The sequence below is a fragment of the Melozone crissalis genome, unplaced genomic scaffold, assembly GCF_028551555.1.
Source record: "Melozone crissalis strain CALT ecotype California unplaced genomic scaffold, PUWL_Pcris_2 ptg000014l_1, whole genome shotgun sequence".
Classification (NCBI taxonomy): domain Eukaryota; kingdom Metazoa; phylum Chordata; class Aves; order Passeriformes; family Passerellidae; genus Melozone; species Melozone crissalis.
Genome location: NW_026535792.1, coordinates 2,944,144 through 2,969,388, shown reverse-complemented (window position 1 = coordinate 2,969,388; position 25,245 = coordinate 2,944,144). Strand labels below are relative to the sequence as shown.

The following is a 25,245-nucleotide window of genomic DNA, read 5'->3' as shown; positions in this document are numbered from 1 at the left end:
CTTATTTTGGAATTAGTGTTTGACCACACTGTGCTCCAAGGGGGGTTTCAAGCATTTTCTTTCTTCTGTGGGTTAGACACACATTAGTCTTGACATTAAATTTTTAACACTTTAGGTTCAGGTAAGCTGGAGAGTATTTCCAAACCAGCTCTCATTTAGACCCAGAGCTGTAGCGAATTCATTGCATTTTTCAAACACCATGTTCATAATTGTCTGTAACTCTTCATTATTTGATAATTGTTTCAACATTAAATGCACAAAAAGGGGTGCCTCTTGAAAAACAAACATCTTGTAATTATCAAAATATTAATGGTCACCAGCAATCAAAAACCCAAACTAGGTAACAAAGCTGAAGGGAAAATTATTATATTTCCAAAATGTATGATGTGTCCTTAATACATCCCAGCAAGCACACAGTAACATCAGGAAAAATGCAGAGAAATGTGATCATGATGGTTAAAAAAAGGGGAAATGAAGAGGGCTGTATGTAGAAAGGAGAAAACCACAAGAGAGGTTTTGTTCATGACCCTTTACAATAGAATTGGGAGAGAAGAAGTGAAATTGTAGCTTTGAAGCACACAATGGGAAGTATCTTAAACACGCTGGATGCCTAACCTGTGGAATTTACTGGAAATAAAGTGTACTGGGGGTACCAGAAATTGGAAAGACAAACTGGTGAATGCAAACTCCATCAAGAGCTGTTAATTCACTGACTCACAGCAACTGCTTTTATGTTAAACCCTGATGTAAAAACCCAAAGTGACAGTTTCCTGCTCTGCAGTAGCAGCAGATGATTAAGCCATGATCTACTCCTGCAATACCCAAGTCACTTGTAGCTGTTATCAAGCTGCCACGACAGGTTGCCTTTATTTTATAAATATATATATGTATTCCATTTTATTGATATGTGTGACTCCCTCCTCTTAAATACTACACTTTTCACCTGTCCTCACTGATACAATCTGGATGAGATCACTGCCAGTGTTTTCTCTTGCAGGCCAAGGCTCCAAACTCAGTGGTGTTGGTGGTGGGAACACACCTGGATTTGATTGAGACGAAATTCCGTGTGGAGAGGATAGCAACCCTGAGGGCCTACGTCCTGGCTCTGTGTCGCTCTCCCTCTGGATCCAGAGCAACTGGCTTCCCAGATATCACCTTCAAGCACCTGCAGTGAGTCCTTGTGCCTTTGTGAAGTTCAGTCACTCACTCTTTATTTTATGACACTTTTAACAATTTTGAGATACTTGATCTCCTTGGCAACGGAACCAATTTAGAGGCTCGTCAGCATTGCATTTCATCTATTTTTGACTGAGATAATGTATTATAATGAGAGAGAAGGTCAGTGTTGCTCAGGGGGCTGATGATGAGTCTGAGAGCTGGAAGCTCCAAAGTCATGACCTTGACCAGCCTGTTTACTGCTCCCCCTTCACTCAGGTTTCTCACTGTTTGATGGTGACACATTAGTCACAAGGGGAGAGGGTGCAGATTGACTAATTAATGCTGTGGGAGCGTGACTGTCACAGGGGGGTGCCAGGGCCTTTGCTGAGGGGAGGCTGTGGGTGGTTCCTGACGTGGGAACACAGCTCACGTGGCTGGGCAAGGAGGGTCAGTCCCCCGAGCCCCTGACAGTCCAAACCTGTCCCATCCATCTCCAGGTGTCACAACAGAGGGCTGGGGCTGCCTGGGAGGGGGGTGTCACTCAGGCCACGCAGTCTGACACTGCTCCAAGAGAATGCCTTTGGGAAGAGGAGGCTGCTCCAGCTGGGAACGGAGCTTGCTGTGAGCCAGGGGGTGCAGCAGGCTGGCACCAAACATGAAAATATCTGCCTGGGGCAGGAGCAGGTGGCAGCTGGCAGATGAGGAAGGGCACTGTGATGTCCCCAGCACTTCCCATCTGCTGCCTGGCAAAGGCATCAGCCGACCTCCCACACACTGCTCTGCAGGCCGTGTCAGGCACCCCAGGCCGTGTCAGGCACCCCAGGCCATGTCAGGCATCCCAGGCTGTGTCAGGCATCCCAGCCAGCTCTTCCCCATCAGAAGAAGCACCAGGGACCCTCTGTGAGGCTCAAAGACTCACCATGAGAAGGAGAAAACTTTGTTTGTGTCACCTCAAGCCTCTTTTGCCATCACCTCAGAGCATCACAACACAATCTCCGTCATTCTTTCCCAAGGGGATTTTCTTTCACCCTGACAGGCATTCTGAACATTTCTGTTCACCTTCCTTTCCCCTTGCATTTCTTCCCAGCCTCTTTCCTCCTGTGCCTCTCCACACTCCATCATTCACCTGGAATAAACATGGCATTAAGCTCTGGGGCTGGAGGATTGTGAAATCCTTGTGTGGGTGACCCCAGGTGCTTCTGTCAATGGGCAGGGTCATTCAGCATCCCAGTGAGCTGCACACTTCCCAGTGCCATGAAGGGCTGAGATTTAAGATAAAGCATATTTTCATTAGAGAAGGATTTTCTGTCTGCCATGGGAACGTGTGTAGGATCAGTTAGAAAGACCCTTTGTTGAGGAACGTGGAACAGAACTGTTCTTATCCAGCCCACAAAGAGATTAAAACTAGTAGGAGTTGAAGAGAGCAGGTTTTTAGCTGTTGAAGAGATAATGAAGGCCAGCTTTTAAGATCTAAGCATCAATTCCCAGATTGCAGGATCCAGCTGATCAAGGGCCGGAATGAGGGTGGAAAAGGTTTCTGGTAGTCATCATCCTGCCTCTTTGATCTGGGCAGGGAGCACTGGACCTGTCCCCAGAGGCTGCTGGGGCACAGAGTTCTCCTCCTCCCCACAGCCCCTTCCAGGATGTGTGTGGCTCTGGAGGGACAGAGGGGGATGACTCTGGTCAGGCTGCCAGGGATGTCCCCAGACACCCCAGGGCACCGGGGACAGCAGTGCAGGCACTGAAGCAGGCAGAGCAGAGGTTGGGCTAATACAGATGTGGCCTGGTACATCTTTTCCAGGCAACTCTGTGTTGTCTCCAAAGTATTCTAAAAATACTCACTGACAGCCTTCCTCCCATTCAGCTGACACAGGAAATTTACAGTCAGTGATAAGAGAAAGTGAGGCTGGAAAGGAAGCCAGTGTGCTGATAAGGATTGATAACCTTGCCCCTTGCCTGGCTTTTGCAGTGAGCTCTCGTGTAAGACTCTGGAAGGCCTCGAGGGACTGCGGCAGCTGATTTTTCACGTCACCTGCAACATGAAGGATGTTGGCAGCTCAATTTGCTCCCAGAAACTTGCAGGGAGATTGGTGAGAACTGGGCTGTCTCGGTGATCCTTACCAAAGCAGGACTTCTGAGGGGCTTGGGAGGTCACCTTTAGGAGTTATTGATAGAGTAAGGGTTGGTGCAGGAGCCATGTGAATATTTAAGATGGCAATCTGGCTCTGGGGAAAGGCAGCACTGAAAAATCCCTGTGAAAGGAAGGTGGCAGCCAGTTCATCCCTTGCTGGCTGATCCTGATCCTGCTGGTTTTCTCACATGGCTTGCAGATACCAAGGAGTTACCTCAGCCTCCAAGAAGCTGTCCTTGCAGAACAGCATAGAAGAAGTCAAAATGATGATGTGCAGTATTTAACAGACAGACAAATTGAGCTGATGATCGAGCAGACACCTGGAAATGACATCAAAGACTATGAAGACTTGCAAACTGGTAGGTCAGAGCAGACCAGTCATTTCTTGGAAATTAATATGTATGTCCAATTGAAGTGTTCCACAAATAGAAAACACAAATTCCACCAGTGTACAGGTGACTTTGGAAATTAGTAAGATAAAATTAGTAGTGGAGCTTTGAGGACAAGACTAGGAAGTTTCTGAGGTGGTCTGAGGTTACTGATTTCATACTCTTTTCTTTTTTTTAACAAGCTGTGTCTCATTTCTAGTCTGTGTAGAGTGAAGGTTGCCATAGTTTCAAGTCTGGCTTCTCTGTAGGTCCTCAGTCTTGTGATCTTTATGGAGGCCTTGCTGTGCAGGAGGCAGGGAGAGCCCTTCCCTGGGAAGATGACAGGAGGAGGGTGAAGGGGAGGTGTCATGGGGACAGAAATACTGGCTCTGAAGAAGTGAGATGTGGATTTTACAAGTGGAGTGTCAGATAGCAGCACTCCTCAGATAGATGTTACTCTCTTGGCTTGGCTGCGTACTGGCTGTGTCTGGAATGCATAAAACTGCACAAAGTGCCTCATAGTCTTACTCTTCTGCACTTCTGTGGTTTCCTAATGCTGATCTATTGCTAATCCCCAATTCTTTACTTTTTTGCAGCCATTAATTTTCTCATAGAAACAGGGACACTACTGCACTTCCCAGACACGAGCCACGGCCTGAGGAACCTCTACTTCCTTGACCCTGTCTGGCTCTCAGAGTGTCTGCAGAGGATTTTCAACATCAAGAGCTCCAAGTCTGTAGCTAAGAATGGAGTCATCAGAGCAGAGGACCTCAGGATGCTGCTGGTTGGGACAGGTTTCACCGAGCAGACTGAAGAGCAGTACTTCCAGTTCTTGGCCAAGTTTGAGATCGCCCTGCCTGTGGCCAACAACAGGTATGTTGATAATGAGAGAGGTTTAGTCAGGCTGGAGAAAAATGACCTTTTAGTCAGTAGATATTAACAGGCTTTGCCATTCTTTAAGTGGTTGTCTTGACAGGGTTCTTGTGCTGAGAAAATATCTGAGAGCATTCAGCAGTGTCGTGGAAGGCACGCGTCCATTTGGGCTGTATTTCCTGAACTGAGCATCCTCTGGGCCAAACCAGCCCGTGTGAAAGCTTTCCCAGAGCAGTCTTTGTCCCCTGGGTGCATTGAGGCTGTGACAGGCTCAGGCACCAGCCCGGAGGGGCAGTGACACTGCAGAGATGTGGCCGCGAGCAGGTGGAAGCTGTGAGGGCTCAGCCGGCGCAGCTGCAGCCGGGAGAGGATGTGAGGCCACGGCTGCCAGGCCTGAAATATAGATGGGCTGGAGTCATCTGTTTCCAGTGAAGGATCCTCACTTCAGCGTGGCAGAAAACTTTGGGTAATCAATACCTGTGTCAGCCCTGAAAGTAGCAGCATTTTATTCTTGGTGAAATCGGGAAAGCGTAGCTGCAGCAGCAACGTGATTTACTTGATTTTAAACTTCAATAGGTGTTGATCAATAGTTTTCCTAGAAATGCTCTAAGAAAGCTCATTCTCTTTAAATGTTAATGAGTCCTCCTCCCCTCTGCCCCCGGTCCCTTTTCCTCTGGGCAGAGTTCCCTGCGATTTTTCTCTCTGCCATCTGCTTGGCGACAGCCTGTTGTTGGGCTAGCGGTGAGCCCGGAGCTGTGCTGCACTTCTGATGTGGCATTTGCATTTCACTTCCTTGCCCTTGCAGGACAGCGCGGCCGCATCGCCCCGAGCCTCGGGGGAGCTCTGAATGCCAGCACAAGTGCAGCATTCTCTGTGCTGTCATTATGCCTGTCACTTATCCAGTCCCGGATGCCAACAAATTTTCTCAGGCTTAACACAGATAAAGCAGCAATGTTTCTGCTCAGTCCAAAATGCCTTTTGGACTCCTTGTCGCTATCTGCCATTTTTCACCAGGGCAATTACATTGTCTGTGCCTCAGGAACAAGGAAACTGCTTTTTCATGGCCTGCCCAATGTTTTTCTGAGCGATCCAAGCCACATTAACAGAATATTCTTCCCACTGACGGGCTGTGGCTATAGCAGGTTGGATTAATTTAATGTACTAGCCAGACACAGAGCAGTTATTTGTTACTGTGCTGCTGCAATTATTGTCTAGATTTCCAGATAGGGTTTCTGTGCAGTCAGTAGAGAAAGCAGCTGCCAGTTTCTGTTCTGAAAGGGTGGATGGGGGCATGTTTCACATATTTTCAAAATTTGCATTGGCTGTTGTTCAAGAGCGTCGAAATCACCATCTGTGTTATAATCCACTAGATAGTTGTGGCCCAGAAGGGCCTCACTGGCCCTTCTTACACTCCTAGACCTTTTCTTGGATGTGCTGGGGAAAATTTATTGGGTCTCTGATGATGCATCCACTACTTTTAGAGAGTGAGAAGTTTTAGTTTGTTGCACTCTGCTTTTCTGCCTAAGGTGCATGTAAGTTAGCTGTGCTCTGCTTCTTAAAATACACTTAAAAGCGTGACCATTCTTACTGGAATTTATAATTGAAACTTTTGCCAGTTTTACATTCCAAAGATGTTTCATGGAACAGATAATTTCATCATGTAATATGTCATCACGTGTGACATATGGAGAGAGCTGTTGTCTAATGATGGCTGTTTTTTCTGAGATGATGTTTCAAATTTTACAGAATGCTGCAGCTGCTAGAGAGAAAACATGAGAAACAGTGGATTCTTTAAAGCAGTGGATTCTGACCCAGCATTAGTTCTGGTGGTGTCTAGTCCCTGCCAGTGTTATTTTGGTCAGGTCTCTTGGCCACGTGCCTTGCTGCTGTCGTTGTGCCCGTCAACGATGAGCCCCAGATGCCAACACATTTTCTCAGGCTCAGCACTGATAAAACAGCAGTGTGTCTGCTTATAAGCAAATAACATTTTAGATTGTACAGGCATCTTGGGATGTGTTTGGTACAGAAGAGTATCACTGACAGGAGATTTACTGGCAAGTATTGAAAGACATAAGCTCATGGTTTTCAAAACAGTTGCAGTGTTCCAGGACGTTTAACTTCCCAAATATGAAAGATCAGGACAAATGAATATTCTGGGATTACTGGGAGATCTGAAAATAATTTGAAAACGTTGTGGTCCCCTACACCAGCATAACCCCATTACTGCTGACTGGTGAGGCACAGATAACATCAAGTCTCCTTCACACTTGGGCAAAGTACCTAATAATCTGATTGCAGAGGAATCTGAGCTAGACGAGATTTCTCTGCTGGCAGCAGCCTGGCAAAATGAGCTCTTGCTCTAGAGGTTTGTCTGGGATGTGACAGGGATCAATCAGCTGCAGGATGGGGCAGCAGGAATCCCTGTCATGCTGATCTATGGGATGCTCTCATTCTGAATCCCTGTCATGCTGATCCATGGGGTGCTCTCATTCTGAATCCCTGTCATGCTGACCCATGGGGTGCTCTCATTCTGAATCCCTGTCATGCTGACCCATGGGGTGCTCTCATTCTGGGGATGGGTTGAGGCAGAGCAGCCCACTCCCTGCAGCCTGGAACTCCTTTCCTCCCCTTCTGGGCTTACAGAACCTGAGCTGCTGGAGGTTTTTTTTGCACTGATCTCCTGTTCCACAGCTCTAATTCCCTGCTTACTACCAGGGCAAAATAGTACCAAAAAAATGAGTCCCGACATCACAGCTGTTCTAATGACTCTTATATTTTAATGCATTTCATTTGTGAGTACACAAATGCTCATTACATCAATTTTAGCCCTTTCCAATAGCCCTGGCTGAATTATGTAATGTCTGTTTTGCCTCTGCTTGCTTTCATAGTGTAAATTAATTTCTCCATGTATTGCTGCAGCGTTTTAGTCTAAAAGCTTTTTTATATGCAGTAGGCTGTGCCATTAAAAATCTCTTTGGAGACTGAATCGCCCTATTATCTGGTAACAATGTACTCACTGTTAAAAGCTGTAGCTAAAATCTGAGCTGTTGAACTTGATGTGTTTCAGCTACCTCCTCCCTCATCTGCTTCCTACCAAGCCGGCGTTAGATATCCACGGGCTCTGCCACCAGACCGCAAACACGGTGCAGAGGGTCTTCAAGATGAGCTTTGTCCCCGTTGGCTTCTGGCAGAGGTTCATAGCTCGGATGTTAATTAGCCTGGCAGAGATGGACCTCCAGGTAGGTTACTGTGTCTGTCTGCAAACAAAAGCAGACAGCTGAAGGGGTTCAGTGTAAGTGGGATGTCTGTTCACATCTTGCCTCTGTCACAGACTGCAGTAGCATTGTGTGAGTAAAGGGGAGAGGCGAGGCTCTGCGCTCAGAGTCTGACTCTGTTTTTGCAGTAGGTGTCATTGAGAACGACAAATTGGCACTGGGGGAGAAAACCTGAGTTCTCCACAGCCTCTTTATAACGTGATCCCCTGGAAGGTCTCAGTTCCTCCAGCATCTTCCAATTACAAGTAATTGGAGTGCTGCCTGCGGCTCTTGTCCATGACCATTCCACCAGGCCAGACTCCCTCACAGCTTTGCCAGAGGAGATCTGGAATAGCTCCAGCAAAGCCAAATATCTGAATCTGTATGGGTTTAAATGAGAAGAAAATTACAGGACTGTTGCCTTAACGAGGCACCCCATTAGTGCAAGTGCTATGAGTGACATTAAAGTAGTGTTTGCAATGTTCTGAGAGCCCAGTGAATTTTGATGTTGTTTGTAGCAGTTTCTATTTGAAACTGTAATAAATATCTGCAGAATATTTATAGTACTGCTCTGCTATCTTCTTAGCAGCTCTCCATTAAACTGTGGTCTGTCAATGATGTACAGAACATGGAAAAGGTGATACCTGTTTTTGGAAGGTCCTCTGTGTTCCAGGCTTCTCAAGCCATGTAATAACTTTACCTCTTTTAACGGGGTGTCTTGGCAACCCCTTGCTTACATCCTCCTGGGCACTACATAATCCTAGAGAACCTTTCCTAGGGGCTTCATCCAGCCCTCATGAAGGGAGTGGAAAGGATGCCAGGCGTCAGACCTGTCTGCAGGCAAATAAATGTTGGAGCAATGAGTACAGCGGAGTCCTGCAGATTAACTTCTTGGTTTTAAAACAGAAATACATTTTGCTGGTTCGAAGTGTCTTGGAGAAGAGCCATCTTCCTCCTACTAAAACAGGTGGAAAAGTTAACTCTCTGCATTGAGGGCAGACTTCATCATTCACTAGAACATTTAGTGCTTTAGGTTTCTAAGACTTTTGTGAGTGCAGAATAAATACGGCAAATGTCACAGTTACAGAATTAGCTTTGTGCACTGATATGAAATTGTTCTTTTTTGAGTGGCATGAAAAATATTTCCACTGTGGAAAAATCAATTTTACCATGTGTACTTCCATTCCATCGCAAAATTTTATGTGAGCACAAGTCACTTTTACTGGAAAAGGTACAACAGCACCTGTGAAAGCCAAAAAAAGAAATCACTTTCTTGCCCGATTAAAACATCCTTACGAGAAACGAAAAACTCATGTTTTTCTGCTTGTTTCAGCTCTTTGAAAACAAGAAGAACACCAAGACAAGGAGCAAAAAGGTGACCATCTACAGCTTCACAGGCACACAAAGGAACCGCTGCAGCACGTTCCGAGTCAAAAGGACTCACACGGTTTACTGGCAGGAAGGTCTGTTCGTTACCTTTGATGGAGGCTATCTTAGGTAATTTGTGTTCATAATGCAGCATGTGTGACAGGGGACTAATAGAGTGTATGAGACACATCAGCTGAATGGAGATGAATGGGCCTGACCCGGGCTGTGTGCTCACTCATCAGGAGAAGAGGAGGCTCTTCTAATGGACATAACTCACCTGGTAACAATTGCTGGCAAAATGATGAATAACTGATTATTTGGCAGGTCTGAATGTATCAAGCTTATCTGCTGTTGCAGCCACAAATTGGAAGAGGCCTGAGAACAGAAAGTGAAATTCAGAGTGGGGCTTTGGCAGCTTAAAATCATGCATTTTCACATGTAAAGATTTCCTTACCTCAATGAGTTTTCCACTGAATCCTAAAACTTCACCGCTGTGTGGCAGTAATCCAGGTCAATGGAGGTGCTTCTGTGCAGCAGGGACTGTGGGCAAGTGCCTCAACCTGGCCAAGGCAGAATGTCTGCTGGCTGCCAGCCTGGGGAAAGCCTCCTGTCCATGTTGTTTCACAAATGCAGCCATTTAAGGCTTCTGCTCCTTCAGTCCCTGGCAAGACAGGGAGTAACCATTGGTGCTGTTGCATGGTTGGAGGCCAGAAGGGAGCAGTGACCTTCCCAAGTTTCCAAGCTCAGTAGAGACTTGAACCCAGACCCTGCAAACCACAGGCTGGAATCCTGAATTCTGGACTGTGGTAGTGGTCATGCTGTTAGCTCCCCATGTATTTCAGGGAGTCACACTTTCATGGGAATTGTGCAAAAATTATGTTCATAAACTTTTCCTAACGGTTTCTGGAAATACCATTATTATTCCACTGGAGTTTTATGACTGGTTTTACAACTCCCAACCTTCCATCAATCTGTATAGGGCATTTCTGTCAAAGCTCTCTGTCATACTCAGCTTGCTTAGGCCACAGTTTTCCCTAGTCCTGACCTTCTATAGCACTTATCCTTTGTGAGGAACTGGCATTTCTGTACAAGAATTCTCTTCTGAAAGTCATTTTCAGATCAGGCTGAGTTGAAAATCACCCTCGAAGCAAGATTGCTTTGTGTTTCGATGACTCATGAACTGTGTGTTATTATGTAACTCAGGTCTCCTGCCAGAGAGAAAGTTTGTTGATACTGATACTTCAGGAAAGCTTCACAGGTCTGTCTTTTGTCTTTCTCCCACAGCGTCGAGTCTTCTGATGTGAACTGGAAAAAGAAAAAAAGTGGTGGAATTAAAATAATTTCCCAGTCAGAAGTGAGAGACTTTTCAGCCATGGCCTTCATCACGGATCATGTCAACTCTTTGATAGACCAGTGGTTCCCTGGTAAGAGAACAGCTCTAATTTTCTGTGCAGTGTTACATCTTTTCAACAGAGGGTTCTTTGACAGAGCTCTCCAGGTGCACAGTATTGTGTGTTAATTGAAGACCCCTCAGGCTCTGACAGTCTCAAGCCAATAATGTTTGATAAAAGCTAATAAACCTGCAGACAGATCAAGATTAGTTGCCAACACCCTTTGGTCTAGACATTGTGTCTTCCAGTCTGTCTGTCACAGCAGCACAGGTGAAACATTGCAGTTCAAACAGGACCTGCAGGAGTTCAGGAGATTCACCCAGTGCTTGTAGCAGGGGCAGGATTTGACCCACACTGCTTGATGCTGTCCCTCGAACTCATTTTGGCATCAGCTGGGAGGAGGATTTGCCTATAATTTCTAACTTTCTGTGAGTTACAAAATTCTGATGTGAGAGCCTTGAGTGAATTTGGTACCAAGGACTGCATGCCAAGGTAACTTCCTTGACTCCTGCAGCTGCTTTTCCTGTGCTCAGCACAGATCCTGCTGTTACCCAGCAGGCTCTTTGCAACCCCCATACACTTTGTTTGAAACCAAAACAAAATCTGAAGTGCTCTTTGTCGTCCTACCCTGGTCTAGAAAGCAGTGCCAAAGTCTCTTAATTGGAGGCTCTGTGGAGGAAACAGTGGTGCACTCTCACATACTCACGTTCTACGTGTTCTGAAGATAAAAGAACATTTTATTTGCCTTTGGATTAAAATAATTCTAAAATTAATCAGTGAAGCTTGAGAAGAGCCACGACTTCAAAGGCTGCAGCCTGTGTTCACCCTGACTAATTGTGGGCATTTAACAGAGCCTGTCACCACAAAATCTCTCTGTAGTTATGGGAGAGGTGTGAACCTCCCAAAGGCTTAGTCGTGGTAGAACCCACGTTTCCCCTGGAGGGGCTGAACACGTTGCACATGAGGGAGCCCACAGGACCTGTGTTCCCAGACTGGGTGCTGCAGGTGAGTGCTGAGCCTGAGCTCAGTGTGCTGTGCCTGCCAGCCTGCTCCCAACCCCATTCCCACCTCAAGCCATCTGGCAGTTTGCAGCCTGGGCAGAGACAGAGACACCCAGCAAGCAGAAGGGTCTCTCCATTCCTTTATTCACATACTTCCAATTTTTGCTGGTCCTGAGTACATCTGCCTCACAAGCCTGTGGGTTACCTGTGACCAGAGCAGGGTGAGTGTTGGGTCATGTCCACAGCCTGACTCCCCAGCACTGTCCCTGCCTTCTTTGCAGAGGTTTTTCTGTTCCAGTCAGTGCCCTGCAGCAAACCGCTCTGTGTGAGCGTGACCATTCCCAGCCGGCGCATCCAGGTCGTGCTGCGGACACTGGAATGCACTCGGAGCTGTTCCCTCTCAGCTGCCGTGGTGGTGACGTGGTTTCCTGTTTGTTTGCTCTCTCTGCAGCCCTCACAGCCATGGAGAGCGATGGCACGCTGCTGATGGAGCAGTATGTGCCCTGCCACATCTGTGCAGCTGCCAGGCCGGAGCAGCGCGAGGGCGGCGAGCGGGCGGAGGACGCGCAGTACTTCAACATGGAGGATTGCGTCCTGACCGCCATCGAGCTGGACTACATCACGTGTCCCAACCACCCTGACATCCCCGTGTCGCTCCAAGAGCTGGTCCCAGAGCTTTTCATGACTGATTTTCCTGCCAGGTAACGAGTGACAGCCTTTGGTTGAGTTTCAGTGTACCTGCGTGATTTGGTTGGGCACTTTTCCCGAGTTGTCTCTGCTGACCACAGGAAACAAATCCATCTGCTCTCCATCCGTGCTCTAGCAGTTCATCCTGAGCTGCACCCCTGGTGTTCAGCAGCTTGCTTGGACAATATCTGTGTGCTGACCGAGTCATCACACCAGGGGTCCTTTGAGATCACTGTGCTGCAATGTCAAAGTCCTTTTGAAAGCCACAGCTGTCCTGCATTGCCCAGAACTCTGGCCAGGACTTTCTGTAGTTGGAGCCTTTCTGGGATCCCACAAAAGGAGATTTTAATGTGGCAAAACAAAAAGGAAGTGCTGCTGCCTCACAAAATTGGCACTGAAATGGCCTTAATTTTGTAAGGGCCTGTAGGTGAGTGAGTTTATGGACACCACAGGGGGACTCACACTGAGCTGGGGCTCCTGCTCCGCTGAGGGCTGCTGGAAGTGGTGGGTGTGTGGCAGCCCTGAACAGCTGAAGGAGCTCTCCCCTACCCACTGCAGCACTGCCAAATCTTTAAGCTGCTTAACTGCATTCCCAGATGGGCTCAGTCTTATACCCCTCATTACTCTGTGTGCAGAGCAGGAGACCTGAGGGCAGGCAGGACAGCAGAGCAATGTCCCCTTTGGCTCCTGCTCTCAGAAATCTGAGTGCCCAATGCAGAATCACAGGACCTCTGGACCAGACTGTCCTGTTGGCTGCTGTCAGAGCTCTCTGTGCTCTCACTGGCCCATGCTGCTTTGCTGGGGTCATTTTTCTGGGCAAACACCCCATCAGCTCATCGCACCAGCCCTCCTCACACTGTTATCTCCTGCAGATTCATTTGGCAGGTGTGAGGCGAGTGGAGATGTTTGAAGTGTGAACAGCTGTAAAAGTAGTCTCTAGGAGAGTGGGGAAATGATGAATTGCAGCCTGGGAACACTAAGCTGATTTGAATAATCAGGTTTCAGAGTGTGGGGCTGTTCATAAACATCCTGTCCTGCCTCAGTGGAAAAAAAGAGGAACAGGAGGTAAATGAAGCAAAACAAAAATCATTAATACAGATAAGTAGTACAAGTATCAGTACCTGTGTCATCTGCTTGGAAAAGGAGCTTATGTGCTCTCCAGATCTGTTTGATTCTTATGGGATAAATGAGTAAAAAGCCTTTTGTGCTTCTTTGCTCAAATTACTATTTTCTGTGAGAAATCTGTTGTACAATGTGAGCCAGCATGGAGTGCACTGAGATGACCAAGGTAGTTCAGGTGATCCAGTCCTCTTGGTAGATAAGGCAAGAACCTATTAGGCATTTGTGAAAATGGAAATCACATTAAAAACATTAATTTACCACATCTTTGAAACTTTAATTAAAAACCCCCAATTTCTGTTTGGCAGACTGTTCCTGGAAAATAGCAAACTGGAATGCAGTGAAAATGAAAACAACGTTCTTGGCCAGGGTGGAAGTGGAACTGTTATATATCGGGCACGATACCAAGGAAAACCAGTGGCTGTGAAGAGATTTCAGATTAAAAAATGCAAGGGTTCTCCCACTTCAGCTGCAGGTACAGTGCACAGATTCGGTGTCAGGAATCTGGGAATCTGCAATCTGGGATCCCAAGCTAAGACCAAAGAGTCTGCAAAGTGCTGGCGGCACCTGATTAAACACAGCATGGAAATAGATAGCAAAACTGATGGGTTTCAGTGGAGGAGGAGGATGCATCTGAGAGTTCTTCATGAGCATTTGTAGTGATGAAGGTCACTGGCTCTGCATGAGGTTTCTCTCCTGCACATCAGAGGTTGGATTGATAGGGTGCCAAGGCAGAGCCCTTGATTGGGAAGGGAGGTGAGATTTCAACTCCTGTTCCCACACTATTTGGCCATGAGAAGTGTGGGTTTGCTTGGGTTTGCACTGAGGACTTGTGAGTTTCCACCTCTGAATTAGTGTTTTACCCCCTCTGCTCCAGCAGCTGGAGAAAGCAAACTGGGAATCCTTCTGAGCCCACCAGCTTCTCCAGGCAGGGATGGGCTCCTGTGGAGCCCAGCTTTGCAGCAGAGCCTCAGTCCGTGGACAGAGGAAAGGGGAAAGTGCCTCACATTCCTCATTTTTGTCGGGGGAGGATGTGGTGAATCCCTGAGCTGTGGAGGAGGCCAGCTGCTGTCACAGTGACAAATCACCTTCGGGAAGAGCTGACCTGCCTGAGCAGCCTGGGGTGTGCTGTGGCAGCAGGACCATTACTGTGATGGGTCTCTTCTGGCAGGGAGGCTGGGAAGCTGTAGGGCAGAGCCCTTCCAGCCAAGGGGCTGCAGTGGGCCATCTGCACAGAGCCCCTGCTGGGAGAAGCACAGCACGGCTTTTCCAAAGCCATCAGGGGATGTGTGAGAACAGCATGTGCCAGACACACCTGAGCCTGGTGTTCAAGGACCACGGGAGCTCTTGCTTCCTGAGGCACCAGACAGATCCTGCTTATAGCCAGTGCCTCTTAGTGGCTCATGCATCAGCAAAAGGATTCACCTTAAAGCCTTGCAGTCGACATAATCCCACCAGCTGCAGCCCTCGCTGGGTGATCACCTCCCAGAGAGTTTGTGACTGGGCAGTGAGAACGGGGGGTTGTGTGTCTTGCCAGATACCATGCTGAAGCACCTGCGGGCCATGGATGCCATGAAGAACTTCTCAGAGTTCCGTCAGGAGGCCAGCATGCTGCACTCCCTGCAGCACCCCTGCATCGTGTCCCTCATCGGCATCAGCATCCACCCGCTGTGCTTCGCGCTGGAGCTGGCCCCGCTGGGCAGCCTCACCACCGTCCTGGCTGAGAGCTCCAAAGGTAACGCCAGCCTCTCTCCCATCCCTCTCCCACTGACAAATGCTCGGTGGTGTTTAAATTACTGCTTGATTTGCTGGAGGGTTTTTTTTTTTCCAGACTAAGGGAAGTGGGAGGGATGGAATTGTTCTTATATTGTGCTTTTGGGAACCTAGTAAAAATTGATGCTCGGGATTCTCAAAGCTACTTTGGAGACCTGGATTTTCAATTTTTCTGCAAATGAATACGGAGTGCATCTCTCTTCAGTGCTGCGTGGATGGTGCTGTGATTTTCCCTGTGCAGATGGGTGTCTGGTACTCTAAATTATCTCATTATTATCTGTATTGCTGTCATTGTCAAATGAACGACACTAATTCTAAGATAAGTTGAGGCCATCTGACCCTCTTGGCACCTTGGCTTCATGTCAGCTTTCAGTCAAACACTGATTTTCACCCGAAGATTTAGTGGCCTAGAAGTAAAAGGGTTTAAAAAAAGAATCTAATAGGACTGTCAGACACGTACAGTAAAATAAACAGTGTCTTTTCAAATGGTGGCATTGAGTGATGTTTCAAAAGGTTGTCAGCTATTGCTCTGGAGTTAAAAAGAGAAGGAGAGAGGGGGAAGAAGCAGCAGTTATGGCAATTACAGGAGCTGGAGACGGGCTGTTCTTTGTGCCAGGTTCCTCCTTCGTGCCACTGGGACACATGCTGACACACAAAATAGCCTACCAGATCGCCACAGGCCTGGCCTACCTGCACAAGAAGAACATCATCTTCTGCGACCTCAAGTCAGACAACATCCTGGTGTGGTCTCTGGACGTCAGGGAGCACGTGAACATCAAGCTCTCCGACTACGGCATCTCGCGGCAGTCGTTCCACGAGGGCGCGCTGGGCGTGGAGGGCACGCCGGGGTACCAGGCCCCCGAGATCCGGCCCCGCATCGTCTACGACGAGAAGGTGACTGACTGGGGAGGCTGTGGGGCTGCCCTGTGGTGGCACTGGGGGCTGGCACCGTCCCATGGCTCAGTTCCCTTCTCTGTGCATGAGGGCTGGCACTGGCTTCCCCACTGTGCCTGCCTTGCTCTCCTCTCCACCCCACAACAGAGCCCTGCCCTGATTTTCCCTCTGCTTCTGGCTCCAGGTGGACATGTTCTCCTATGGGATGGTCCTGTACGAGCTGCTGTCCGGGCAGAGGCCTGTGCTGGGACACCACCAGCTCCAGATTGCAAAGAAGCTGTCCAAAGGGATCCGTCCTGTCCTGGGGCAGCCCGAGGAGGTGCAGCTCTACAGGATGCAGGCACTCATGATGGAGTGCTGGGACACTAAGCCAGAGAAGGTACAAAACCACCCTCCTGAGCTGTGTTCTCTGAGCTGGCTGCCCTCTTTGTGCAGGAGGGCTGAGCTTGCTCCTGGTGCAGCACAACAGCTCCATTGCCCGTTTGCCCCTCCTGCTGATTTGGCCCAGAATTTCTGTTGACTTAAATGAGAGCTTTATGAATGAAATGATGACAGATTTGTGGCCTTAGACATCTGTGGTGGCCTGAAGGTCCCTTGATGTCCTTGGCAGTTAGGCTGCTGATTTCACCAGGGCAAGACATTACCCATAATTTCTAGAAGCAGCTCCAGTGTCATGCTGTGAGTGCAACTACAAAGGCTTCAAAATCCCCAAGATTATAAAAGGAGGTATGAGCTTGAAAAAGCTTCAAAGTGCAAGAAAAGGATTGTGCTGCATTGCATTCTTCATTAATTTCAGTTGGTGTTTTAGAGCTGTTGTCCTTCAAACAAAGGTCAGCCTGACTCTCAAACATCTCTACACTGTCATGCAATGGGTCAGCTTACAAAATTCGTAAGCCTGAGGAAATTAATCAGTAAAATGTGTAAGAGAATGACAGACCAAGCTTTAATAAATAATCATAGAATCAGAAAATTGTCTGGGTTGGAATCCAATTCCAGGGACACCCAGCCTGTGCTTGTGCTGAGGATTGCCCGAATCCAGGTGCAGGACCTTGTGCTTGGCCTTGTTGAGCCTCCTGTTTATTGTGGTTCTCCTGTTTCATCTTGTGTGATTGTCTTTCTCTTTTCCTCCCCCTCAGCGTCCCCTGGCCATCTCTGTGGTGGGGCAGATGAAAGATCCAACCTTTGCAACGTTTATGTACCTGCTGCCCTGTGGGAAGCAATCCTCCTTCTTCTGCTCCCCAGGGCACGAGTACACCGTGGTGTTCTGGGATGGGAAGGAGGACACCAGGTGAGACAGCTCACATTAGCAATTCCTTTCTTTTCTTTTTCCTTTTTAAGTAAAAAATCCTTCAGCATCCTCGCTTCTGCCTCTGGGAGGGAGGTAAAGAAGGTGAAAGTGAGCTTGGATGAACGCCAAGAATACAGTGAACACTGTTTTCCCAAACTCTTTTAATTGGGAACAGTGGTTGCTTTATAAAGGATATTTAATGAGCTTAACTCTGCTTCAGTTAATATGGGGAGAAGATTAGGGCAGTGTAATGATTCACACACACAGGATGAAGCATTTGCACATGAGAACAGACGTGTTCTGCCTTTCCTAATGAGGCCATTTAACACTAAACCTTTCCTAATTGAGGCTGCAGTTCCATCTCTCTTCTGCAAAGCAATTAAGCACATGCTTAAATCCTATTGCAATCATGGGGAGTTAACCACATGCCTGGAGCTGTGTGTGCATCCAAGTGTGCACTGCCAGTAAAATGTGTTCTGGACTGAAGGCATGTGCTTAAAATGTTATTAAATTGTGACTGAGGTGATAGCATTTTGCTCAGCCGCATGTGACCTGCAGCTAGTTAGGTTCATTTTTATGGATGCTGCTGATTTTTATAGCCTCAGCCTTATTTGGAAACATTCACAAACTGATCTGAATTTTATATTAATGTGTTCATTATTTGTAACCATTAAGCTAATGGGGAAGGCATATGATTTGTTGCTGAACTATTTGCTTTGCCATTTGTGGTGCCTGGTCAGTTGTTCAGTGCAGGCAATGTAACTTTTCCTGCTGAGCTGGTAAAGCACATGGCACTCCCAGATGTATTTTGAATACATGGATGTTGTCCAAATATTCACAGCAATATATCTAAGTGAATCTGCTTCCTGACTGGACAATCCACTTGCTGGAGACCGCTGAATAACAAGTTTACTCACATGTGACAGATTTCAGGATGTGTAATTGCTTGTGCCACAGTTGGTAAAACATCTGGGACTCGCAGATGTGGTTGTGAATATCCAGTTATTGTTCAAACATCCAAACTCAATAAACTTCCCCAAACAAAAAAAATATCCTTTTAGCTACAAAAAACTACTAATTAGTCATATTTATAAATAATTTTATTAGGTTACAGATCTTTGCTCTGTAGAATCATGCTCCTCTGTTTATGTACTGGAATAATAATGAAGCCAGATAATAGCAAGGCAGTGAAGTTGGAGAGCAGCTATTCCCTTGAGAACCAAATGGGCAAGATGGGCTGAGACTTCCCAGTTATTAATTACTGCTGTTCAGCTGGATCTGTTTGTCTCACAGCTCCATTACAGCGGCAGACCACATACGTCCTGCTAACCCTGTGCAAAGTCAGAGAGCTGAGTGTAAATCTTCACAGAAGCAATTGTACATCTGCTCCTGAGGAAGAGCCAGGGCACATCTTTCTTTCCCTTCAAATGAGGAATTCACAGTTTGGAGGGGTGTAGATCCCTGCAGCATCATCCACATCTGGGCAGTTGTGTCACGGCTTGGCCACAAGTGCCACAAGTCCCTTGGTCCCGTGCAGGAGGAGTGTTGGCTGTCTGAAATTGTTGCTTGCTCCTTTCAGGAACTACACGGTGGTGAACCTGGAGAAAGGAGTCATGGAGGTGCAGAGGATGAGCTGCCCAGGAATGAAGCTGTGCTGCCAACTCAAATTTCAGAATGCCCTGTGGGCAGCCACAGAGGTGAGCGTTGCCTGTGCCCCCTCGTTAGGGGCGACACTAATGAAGAGAAAGGGTCTGTTAAATTAGTAAAGCCAAGAGTGTGTGAGACAAAGGGCATCTCAAATGAGCAGTGACTTTGCATCTGCTGTCTCCAGGTGTTTTGTTTCTACCTGACACACAGCTCCAGACTCCAGAGCCCAGAGCGACCGTGGGAATGAGGGGAAACTCTGGGCTGGAGCAATCTGTGCCCAGGGGTTCCTCTGGGAAATGTCCTTATCTGTGGGTGATAAAGGGAGGCAGGGACAGAAAACATGCATCTAAGGGTGGGGTTTTGAAAGAGGCCTGAGGGATTTGAAGGTTGGTGGGAAATGGGTACCCGAGGTTTGTGTTTGCTGTGGAAAATTGCAGCTAAAAAGATAAGAGTGAGAGAGCATGGCTGATTTATCCCCCAGAGCCCCTGGCCACCCATCAAAAAGGGCTGTTAAGTGTCAGCCAGCTCTGACACAATCATTTCACACAAAACAAAGAAAAAACAGGCAAAAACATTAAATGTACCTGAAGTTCAGTGTTTTAGAGTGGGGGGGAAAAAAAGGCCACACTCGCTGAGTAAATAATTTGTGTTGGCTATTTCACTCTGCCCTGGCATGGATGCTGTGAGTGTAGAATTTTTTTTTCTCCCCATAAAAAAATAAGATGTTTTGACTTTTTCTGTTCTCAAGTAGAGGTAAAGCTCAAATACTCTTTCTTTTTTCTTTTTAATAATAATAATAAGTCTAGAAAAATTAAAATTTAAAGATCTTAAAGCATTGTATTTCCAATTTTGATGAGAATGAAAAGTTTGCTGGTTCCAAAACTGGGTGCTCTTGGTCGGTCTAGTAGATTTAGGAGGTATGGGACAGGTGTGATTCCACATAAAATGTAATGTCCCTTAAATGGAGAGATTAATGCAAAATAACATACAACCTGCTTCAATTGTTGTTTGGGATTTTTGCATTCAGGGTTGTCAGGTGCTGCTTTTGGATGTGGTGATAAAATCCCTACACTGGTGATTTTTGGTGACTTTTGGATGATGCATATATTGTCCACAACCTGTTCTGGGGAATGCAGCACCTGCTTTCTACTCACATGCCAAAGGTTCTCCATTAAAAACAGAAAGTTACTGTCTGGATATCAAAAAATACAAATAAAACCCAGTTTTGGAACCAATTAGGTATCTTGCTCGGGTATCAAGACATAGAAAGCAGGAGGTGGCTTGCATTTATAGAGTTTTATGTGCTCTTTCACAGGACCAGAAGATTTCTGTGTATGGATTGCAGGGCATGTGTCCCTTAAAGACTCCACTGAAGGGTTTAGACACTCCTGCCACTGTGAGCTGCTTCCTGGTGATGCCTCTTCTGAAAAGGGTAAGGAACAACCCAGGGAAAAAGGGGAGAAGGGGCAGTAGTGAGACTGTGCTGCTGGGCCAAGCTGCCACTCTCAGCTGGTGCTGAAGGGCTTTGCGATGCCCAGGAACATTTTGGCACTGCAAGGAGAAGGTTTCCAGGTCTTTCTGGAGGTGTGGGCAAGAGCCTGAGTCAGGGGACCAAAGCTGGCACTTCCAAGCCTGCTGGGAAAATAGTCAAAACAGATCAAATTCCTCAGCAAGGAAGTTTTCCAGCTGCGTTTCCACTTCACTGGAGCACAAGGTTTAGGTTGATCAAGCAAAGTGGAGAAGACATGAAACAATAATTAGAATAGAGATTTGTTAAGTGCTAATGCAGGACGTGGGCACATCCAGCCCCTTGTACCCACTGTTTTCCTGGCTGTGCTGTCATTTGTGTGCACAGTCATCCTGAAATGTTATCTGGGCTCAGCCACACTCCTGTTTTGGTTTTGAAGGAGAACACTTAGATAATACAGCTGGTTTGGCTAATGCTCTTATGGGTAACAGGGATAATTGCTCTTATGGGCATTAAAACAAGTTCTGTGTTATCTGCCTTGCCCTGGAGTTGCCACCATCCCGTTCTGGCAGGAGGAATCTGACCTGGGTGCCCATTGTGGGCAAGCCTTGGGAGATGTATAAAAACTGTTTTCCTGCTAAATTACCTCCGTTTGCTTAGAGCCACCTCAAGTGAAAACATGTAATTATGTTCCAACATTACTGGTAGCTGTGTAGTCTTTGCAAATGCCAGCAGACTGGGATGTGTCTGAGAGCTGCTGGTTTATACCAGGCCTGTCCTGAGCCATTGTCCATTTCTGGCTCTTCTGCTGGGATTGCTGAGTCTGAGGCAGATGGTTTGTGTAAGGTGTGCTGCTGCACTTCCAAACATGGTGTAAGTAGGGCTAAAGGAGGGCATTGATGTAAAGTTGGCACAGGGCTGGATTTCTCTGCATCTGTTGGCTTTCCTTGGCTCCCGGACCTGCAGCGTTTGTCCGCCGTGGAGTTTCATTTCTGATGTGTAGGGCAAATTTCTTTTTCATGCTGGCTGAGGTTCCATCCAGGACAGTCGAAGGAGCCTTTTGCTTTCAGCTTTTCCACTGTCACACAGCTTGCAAAGCCATTCCTCAGGGGTTACGAGTGGCTTTATGTCTCCTGGTTTCTATTTCCAGTTTGTGGCTTGCCTAGAAAATGTCATAAATAATGCCAGGCCCTACAATAGCAATATTGAGTCTAGACACCTCCCTTCCTCCCCCGACCCTACCCAACCTTCCAGAAATCCACCTCCCTTCAGCTCACTCCTTCTTAGTTTATTGGAGTTACTTTTTCCTCTCTCCTTTCTATGAATGAGTTTGGCAGTGAAATGGCCAGAGCAGCAGCCTGGGAATGTGCAGACCAGGCTGGCAAGAACTAAACCAGCCAGTTCTTCCAAAAAACCTATGTGGAAAGCTTACACTTGTCACACTCACTGCCTGGCCAGAAAGCTGTACCAGAGTTATCACAGTCACTGCTGTCCACTGGAGAAGAGAATTGCATTTCCCTTTAGCTGGTGAGATGTGAGGTAACTTTTAGTCAGAGAATTGCCGAGGGATGTTGCTGGGAAGGGGAATTCTTTACGACTGCCTTGGGAAGGCTGATCCAAAAGAAATAGTTTCCAAAACTTGGTTTCTCATCCAAAGGAAGCATCATGGAAATTTGAAAGCAGGCAAGAGGGGCCCAGAATCTGAAACTCACCCGCCAAGGAAAAGTCTTGTACAATTTAAGCTTTTTGTTGCATGCTTTTTGTCACCAGGATGATTCTTTTTGGTAAACAATACAATTTTCAGCAGAATAAAGCAAACAAATTAGCAAATGAGCAGGTTAAAAAGGGCAAACCAAGACACATTCTGCCTTGGTAGAAGAGAAGTGGAGGGAGAGAGAAACCTGAATGGGTGCAAATCCTTGGCCCCGCGCAGAAACCTGGAACGCGTGGAAACAAAAGCTGCATTTAAAGGCTGCAGCCAGCAGTGCCAGACCCTGTGGGGACAGGAGGACGAGGAGGAGGTGCCCAGGCCCTGGCGCAGGGATTTTTGCCGTTGCTGCTGGCCTGCTGGCAGGGGGACAGGACGTCTGGGGCCGGCTCATCCCCGCTCATCGCTGCGGCGCGGCCCCGCTCGGGGCCTGCCTCTGGCACGGCCCCGCTGCTGGCAGCACGGGGCCTTCAAATGCACTTCTGTTGCTGTGTGTTTGTGTTGGCTCCTCGAGGAGCCCGAATGTTGAAAATGAATTCTGAGAAAGTTACTTAAGGTTTCTGGAGGCTGCAGCCCTGCCTGCCTGCCTTTGGTGGCTGCTGGAATACCCTGGGCAGGGGGGCTTTGCTTCACCAGCACTGGGTAAAATCTGGCAAGAATTAATTATGGCATCTGTGGGGAAGTGGTTTTTGACATGGTCTTCTGCAGAATTGGTCACTCCCTCAGCTCAGTCAAGTGAGGGATGGCAGGGTTAAGGGCATTTCTCAGCATTTGCTGCTTGTTTCTCGGAGAGATAACAGCAATGGCTGGATAGAAACCGGTCCTGATAGCCAAGACAGAAAGCAATAAATACCCCAATGGAAAAGATACCTCCAAATTTGCTTCCACCATTATTCCATCCCAGACAGGCCAGGATTGGCATTGGTATTACTGGTAACCCCAGGAGGGGTCAGTGACCCACCTCTGCCTGGTTATGGAGCTGACTGCTCAGTGCCAGGGAAATTTGGCCTGTGGAACCCAAAAGGGAATAGAGATTCTGTTCTGTAGTAGCTGACACTAATGAAGGAATCCAAAATAATTTTTTGTGAAGACTATACTTGGATAATTCAGCGTTATCAAATCAAATGAGACAAAATTATAATCTCTGAAGATTTTTATAGTGTCCTGTGTCATGCTAGGAGCAGTTCAGGTTGACATACCTCATTACAGTTAATATCTGATGCTCCCATTTCAATTAAAATTTTCCATTTCTAGTAAGAAATGCCTCTTGTGCAGGGTCCTTCAGACTGAAAAAGCTGGACCATTTTTTACCAGAGAAATGTGGGCTGTTCTGCTTTGTTTTATTCAGTTTTAAGTAATTGAACTCCCTTCCAAAGAAAAAGTAACCCAAAACCCAGCTTGTGCAAAGCATTGTGCCATGATCCAACCTACTGATGCAACTCCTTGGCAAAGGCACTTCCAGGAGCTTTTGCACCAGATCCACATGGCAGCAAGAACATGGCACTGAGCACTGCAGGTCGTTGGGGTTTCTTTTAATTAGTGGTTAGAGAATTGGGACTGGACTGAGTTAGTCCAAGCCCCATTTCACAACTTTCCACTTGCTTTCCTAGTTTTTCCCATTACAGTAAAATTCTGCTGTGATCTGGATTAGTCATAGGGGCTCAGTGCTCTCGTGGTTTTACTCATAACTTGGTAAGCAGAGAGTGTCTCTTTGTCCAGGACTCAAAATGAGCCTTGCAAGCAGAGCTGTCAATTAAATAACACTCACCCTGCACTACCTGCCCCTCAATAGCTGGGCCAAGCCAGTATACTGATTTTTCTGAGGGTTTACAGCCTGAGAACTATTGTCCAGGCCTGGCAGAATCAAGATCCCTGGAAGGGCATAGGGAGGCCTTAATTTAGTTTTTGCATTCCCAGCTAAGGATGTCTGAGCCCTCAGCCCCTCACTGGCATCCTGGGCATGTCAAAGACAGGGCTTTCCACTGTGGAGAGCCTGAGCAGGGGCAAGGCTGTGTCAGCTCTGTGCTGCTCTGTCTGGTTCTGTTTGGTTAGCTGTGCTTAGTCCAGGCAGCCAAGAAGTCCTGGGTAAAATGGTCTTTATTTAGAATTTATTGCTCCACAGGGAGGAAAGCGAAAGGCCTTTGAGGTAAGTATTGTTTTATCTGCTTCACACATGGGGGAGTTTCTGGTAGAGGCCCAAGGTCAGGGGAAGTTTTGTTCCCAAGAGATCAATTTCCCAGCCTGTTTAACAGCATTCTGCCCCCCTGGGATGAGCTGGAGGAGTTGCTGAGCCGTGGCCTTCTCAGCAGCTCCTGCCCCTGGGACAGGAGGGATGCATGGCCACGGAGCTGGAGCTGTGTCCAGCACATCTGTACATTTAGGGACAGGTTTTTACCCACCTGCAGAATTGTTCATGGCACTTGGCAGGTGCTTTGCTGCTGCTGTGTACCCTGGGCTGGGATGTCTGAGCTGCCAGGGATCCCAGAGCCAGAGCACATCCCTGGGACGAGCAGAGCTCTCAGAGCCGCAGACTCTGGATGAGGAGCAATCACTGGATGCTCTTGTTTGTGAGAGTATTGGCTCCCTCTTTCCATTTTTACTGCATTTCTTCATTCCTCTCCTACCTACATTGATAGCAATAGCTTTACTCCTTTTTGGAAGTGAGCCGGGTTTCTACAGCTGGATTCCTGGGACCATGGTGGCTGTCTCTGAACATAGTCCAGCTTGAATTTGTTAACCTTCAGGGCAGGCTGCCAGGTCCGTCTGTCCGCCCCTGCCAGTAAAGAGAGAGGTAATACTGGGTGAAAGGAGCCTGGCTCTGCAGCAGCTTCTAGGGAGTGACTCCTTTTTGTGTTGTGTTATCGCTGTTCTGGGGTAAGTTACTGATGTTCTTGCAGAGTGTGAGAGGCAGGCAGAGCTTCTGGGAATGAAAATTCTTCTGTTATAAAGAAGCAAAGAAACAGGAAAAAATTCTTTGCTGTGAGGGTGGTGAGGTCCTGGCACAGAGAGGTTGTGGACTCCTATCCCTGCAAGTGTTCAGGGCCAGGTTGGATGGGGCTTGGAGCAGCCTGGTCTAGTGGAAGGTGTCCCTGCCCATTGCATAGGGATGGAATGAGA

At 47.4% G+C, this 25,245-nt stretch overlaps 1 protein-coding gene across 1 annotated transcript in view; it reads left to right on the top strand.

Annotated features, from left to right (window-relative positions):
• Positions 1-25,245, top strand: part of LRRK1 (leucine rich repeat kinase 1) — a 68,722-nt gene that overhangs the window by 38,674 nt on the left and 4,803 nt on the right. The window contains exons 16-30 of the mRNA XM_054272584.1: positions 998-1,170; positions 3,128-3,248; positions 3,489-3,648; positions 4,254-4,530; positions 7,598-7,769; positions 9,118-9,281; positions 10,437-10,576; positions 11,996-12,245; positions 13,659-13,825; positions 14,888-15,085; positions 15,740-16,017; positions 16,202-16,396; positions 17,154-17,305; positions 18,885-19,002; positions 20,268-20,384. Of these exons, the coding sequence (XP_054128559.1) occupies positions 998-1,170; positions 3,128-3,248; positions 3,489-3,648; positions 4,254-4,530; positions 7,598-7,769; positions 9,118-9,281; positions 10,437-10,576; positions 11,996-12,245; positions 13,659-13,825; positions 14,888-15,085; positions 15,740-16,017; positions 16,202-16,396; positions 17,154-17,305; positions 18,885-19,002; positions 20,268-20,384 (2,682 nt within the window). The remainder of the gene's footprint in view (positions 1-997; positions 1,171-3,127; positions 3,249-3,488; positions 3,649-4,253; positions 4,531-7,597; positions 7,770-9,117; positions 9,282-10,436; positions 10,577-11,995; positions 12,246-13,658; positions 13,826-14,887; positions 15,086-15,739; positions 16,018-16,201; positions 16,397-17,153; positions 17,306-18,884; positions 19,003-20,267; positions 20,385-25,245) is intronic.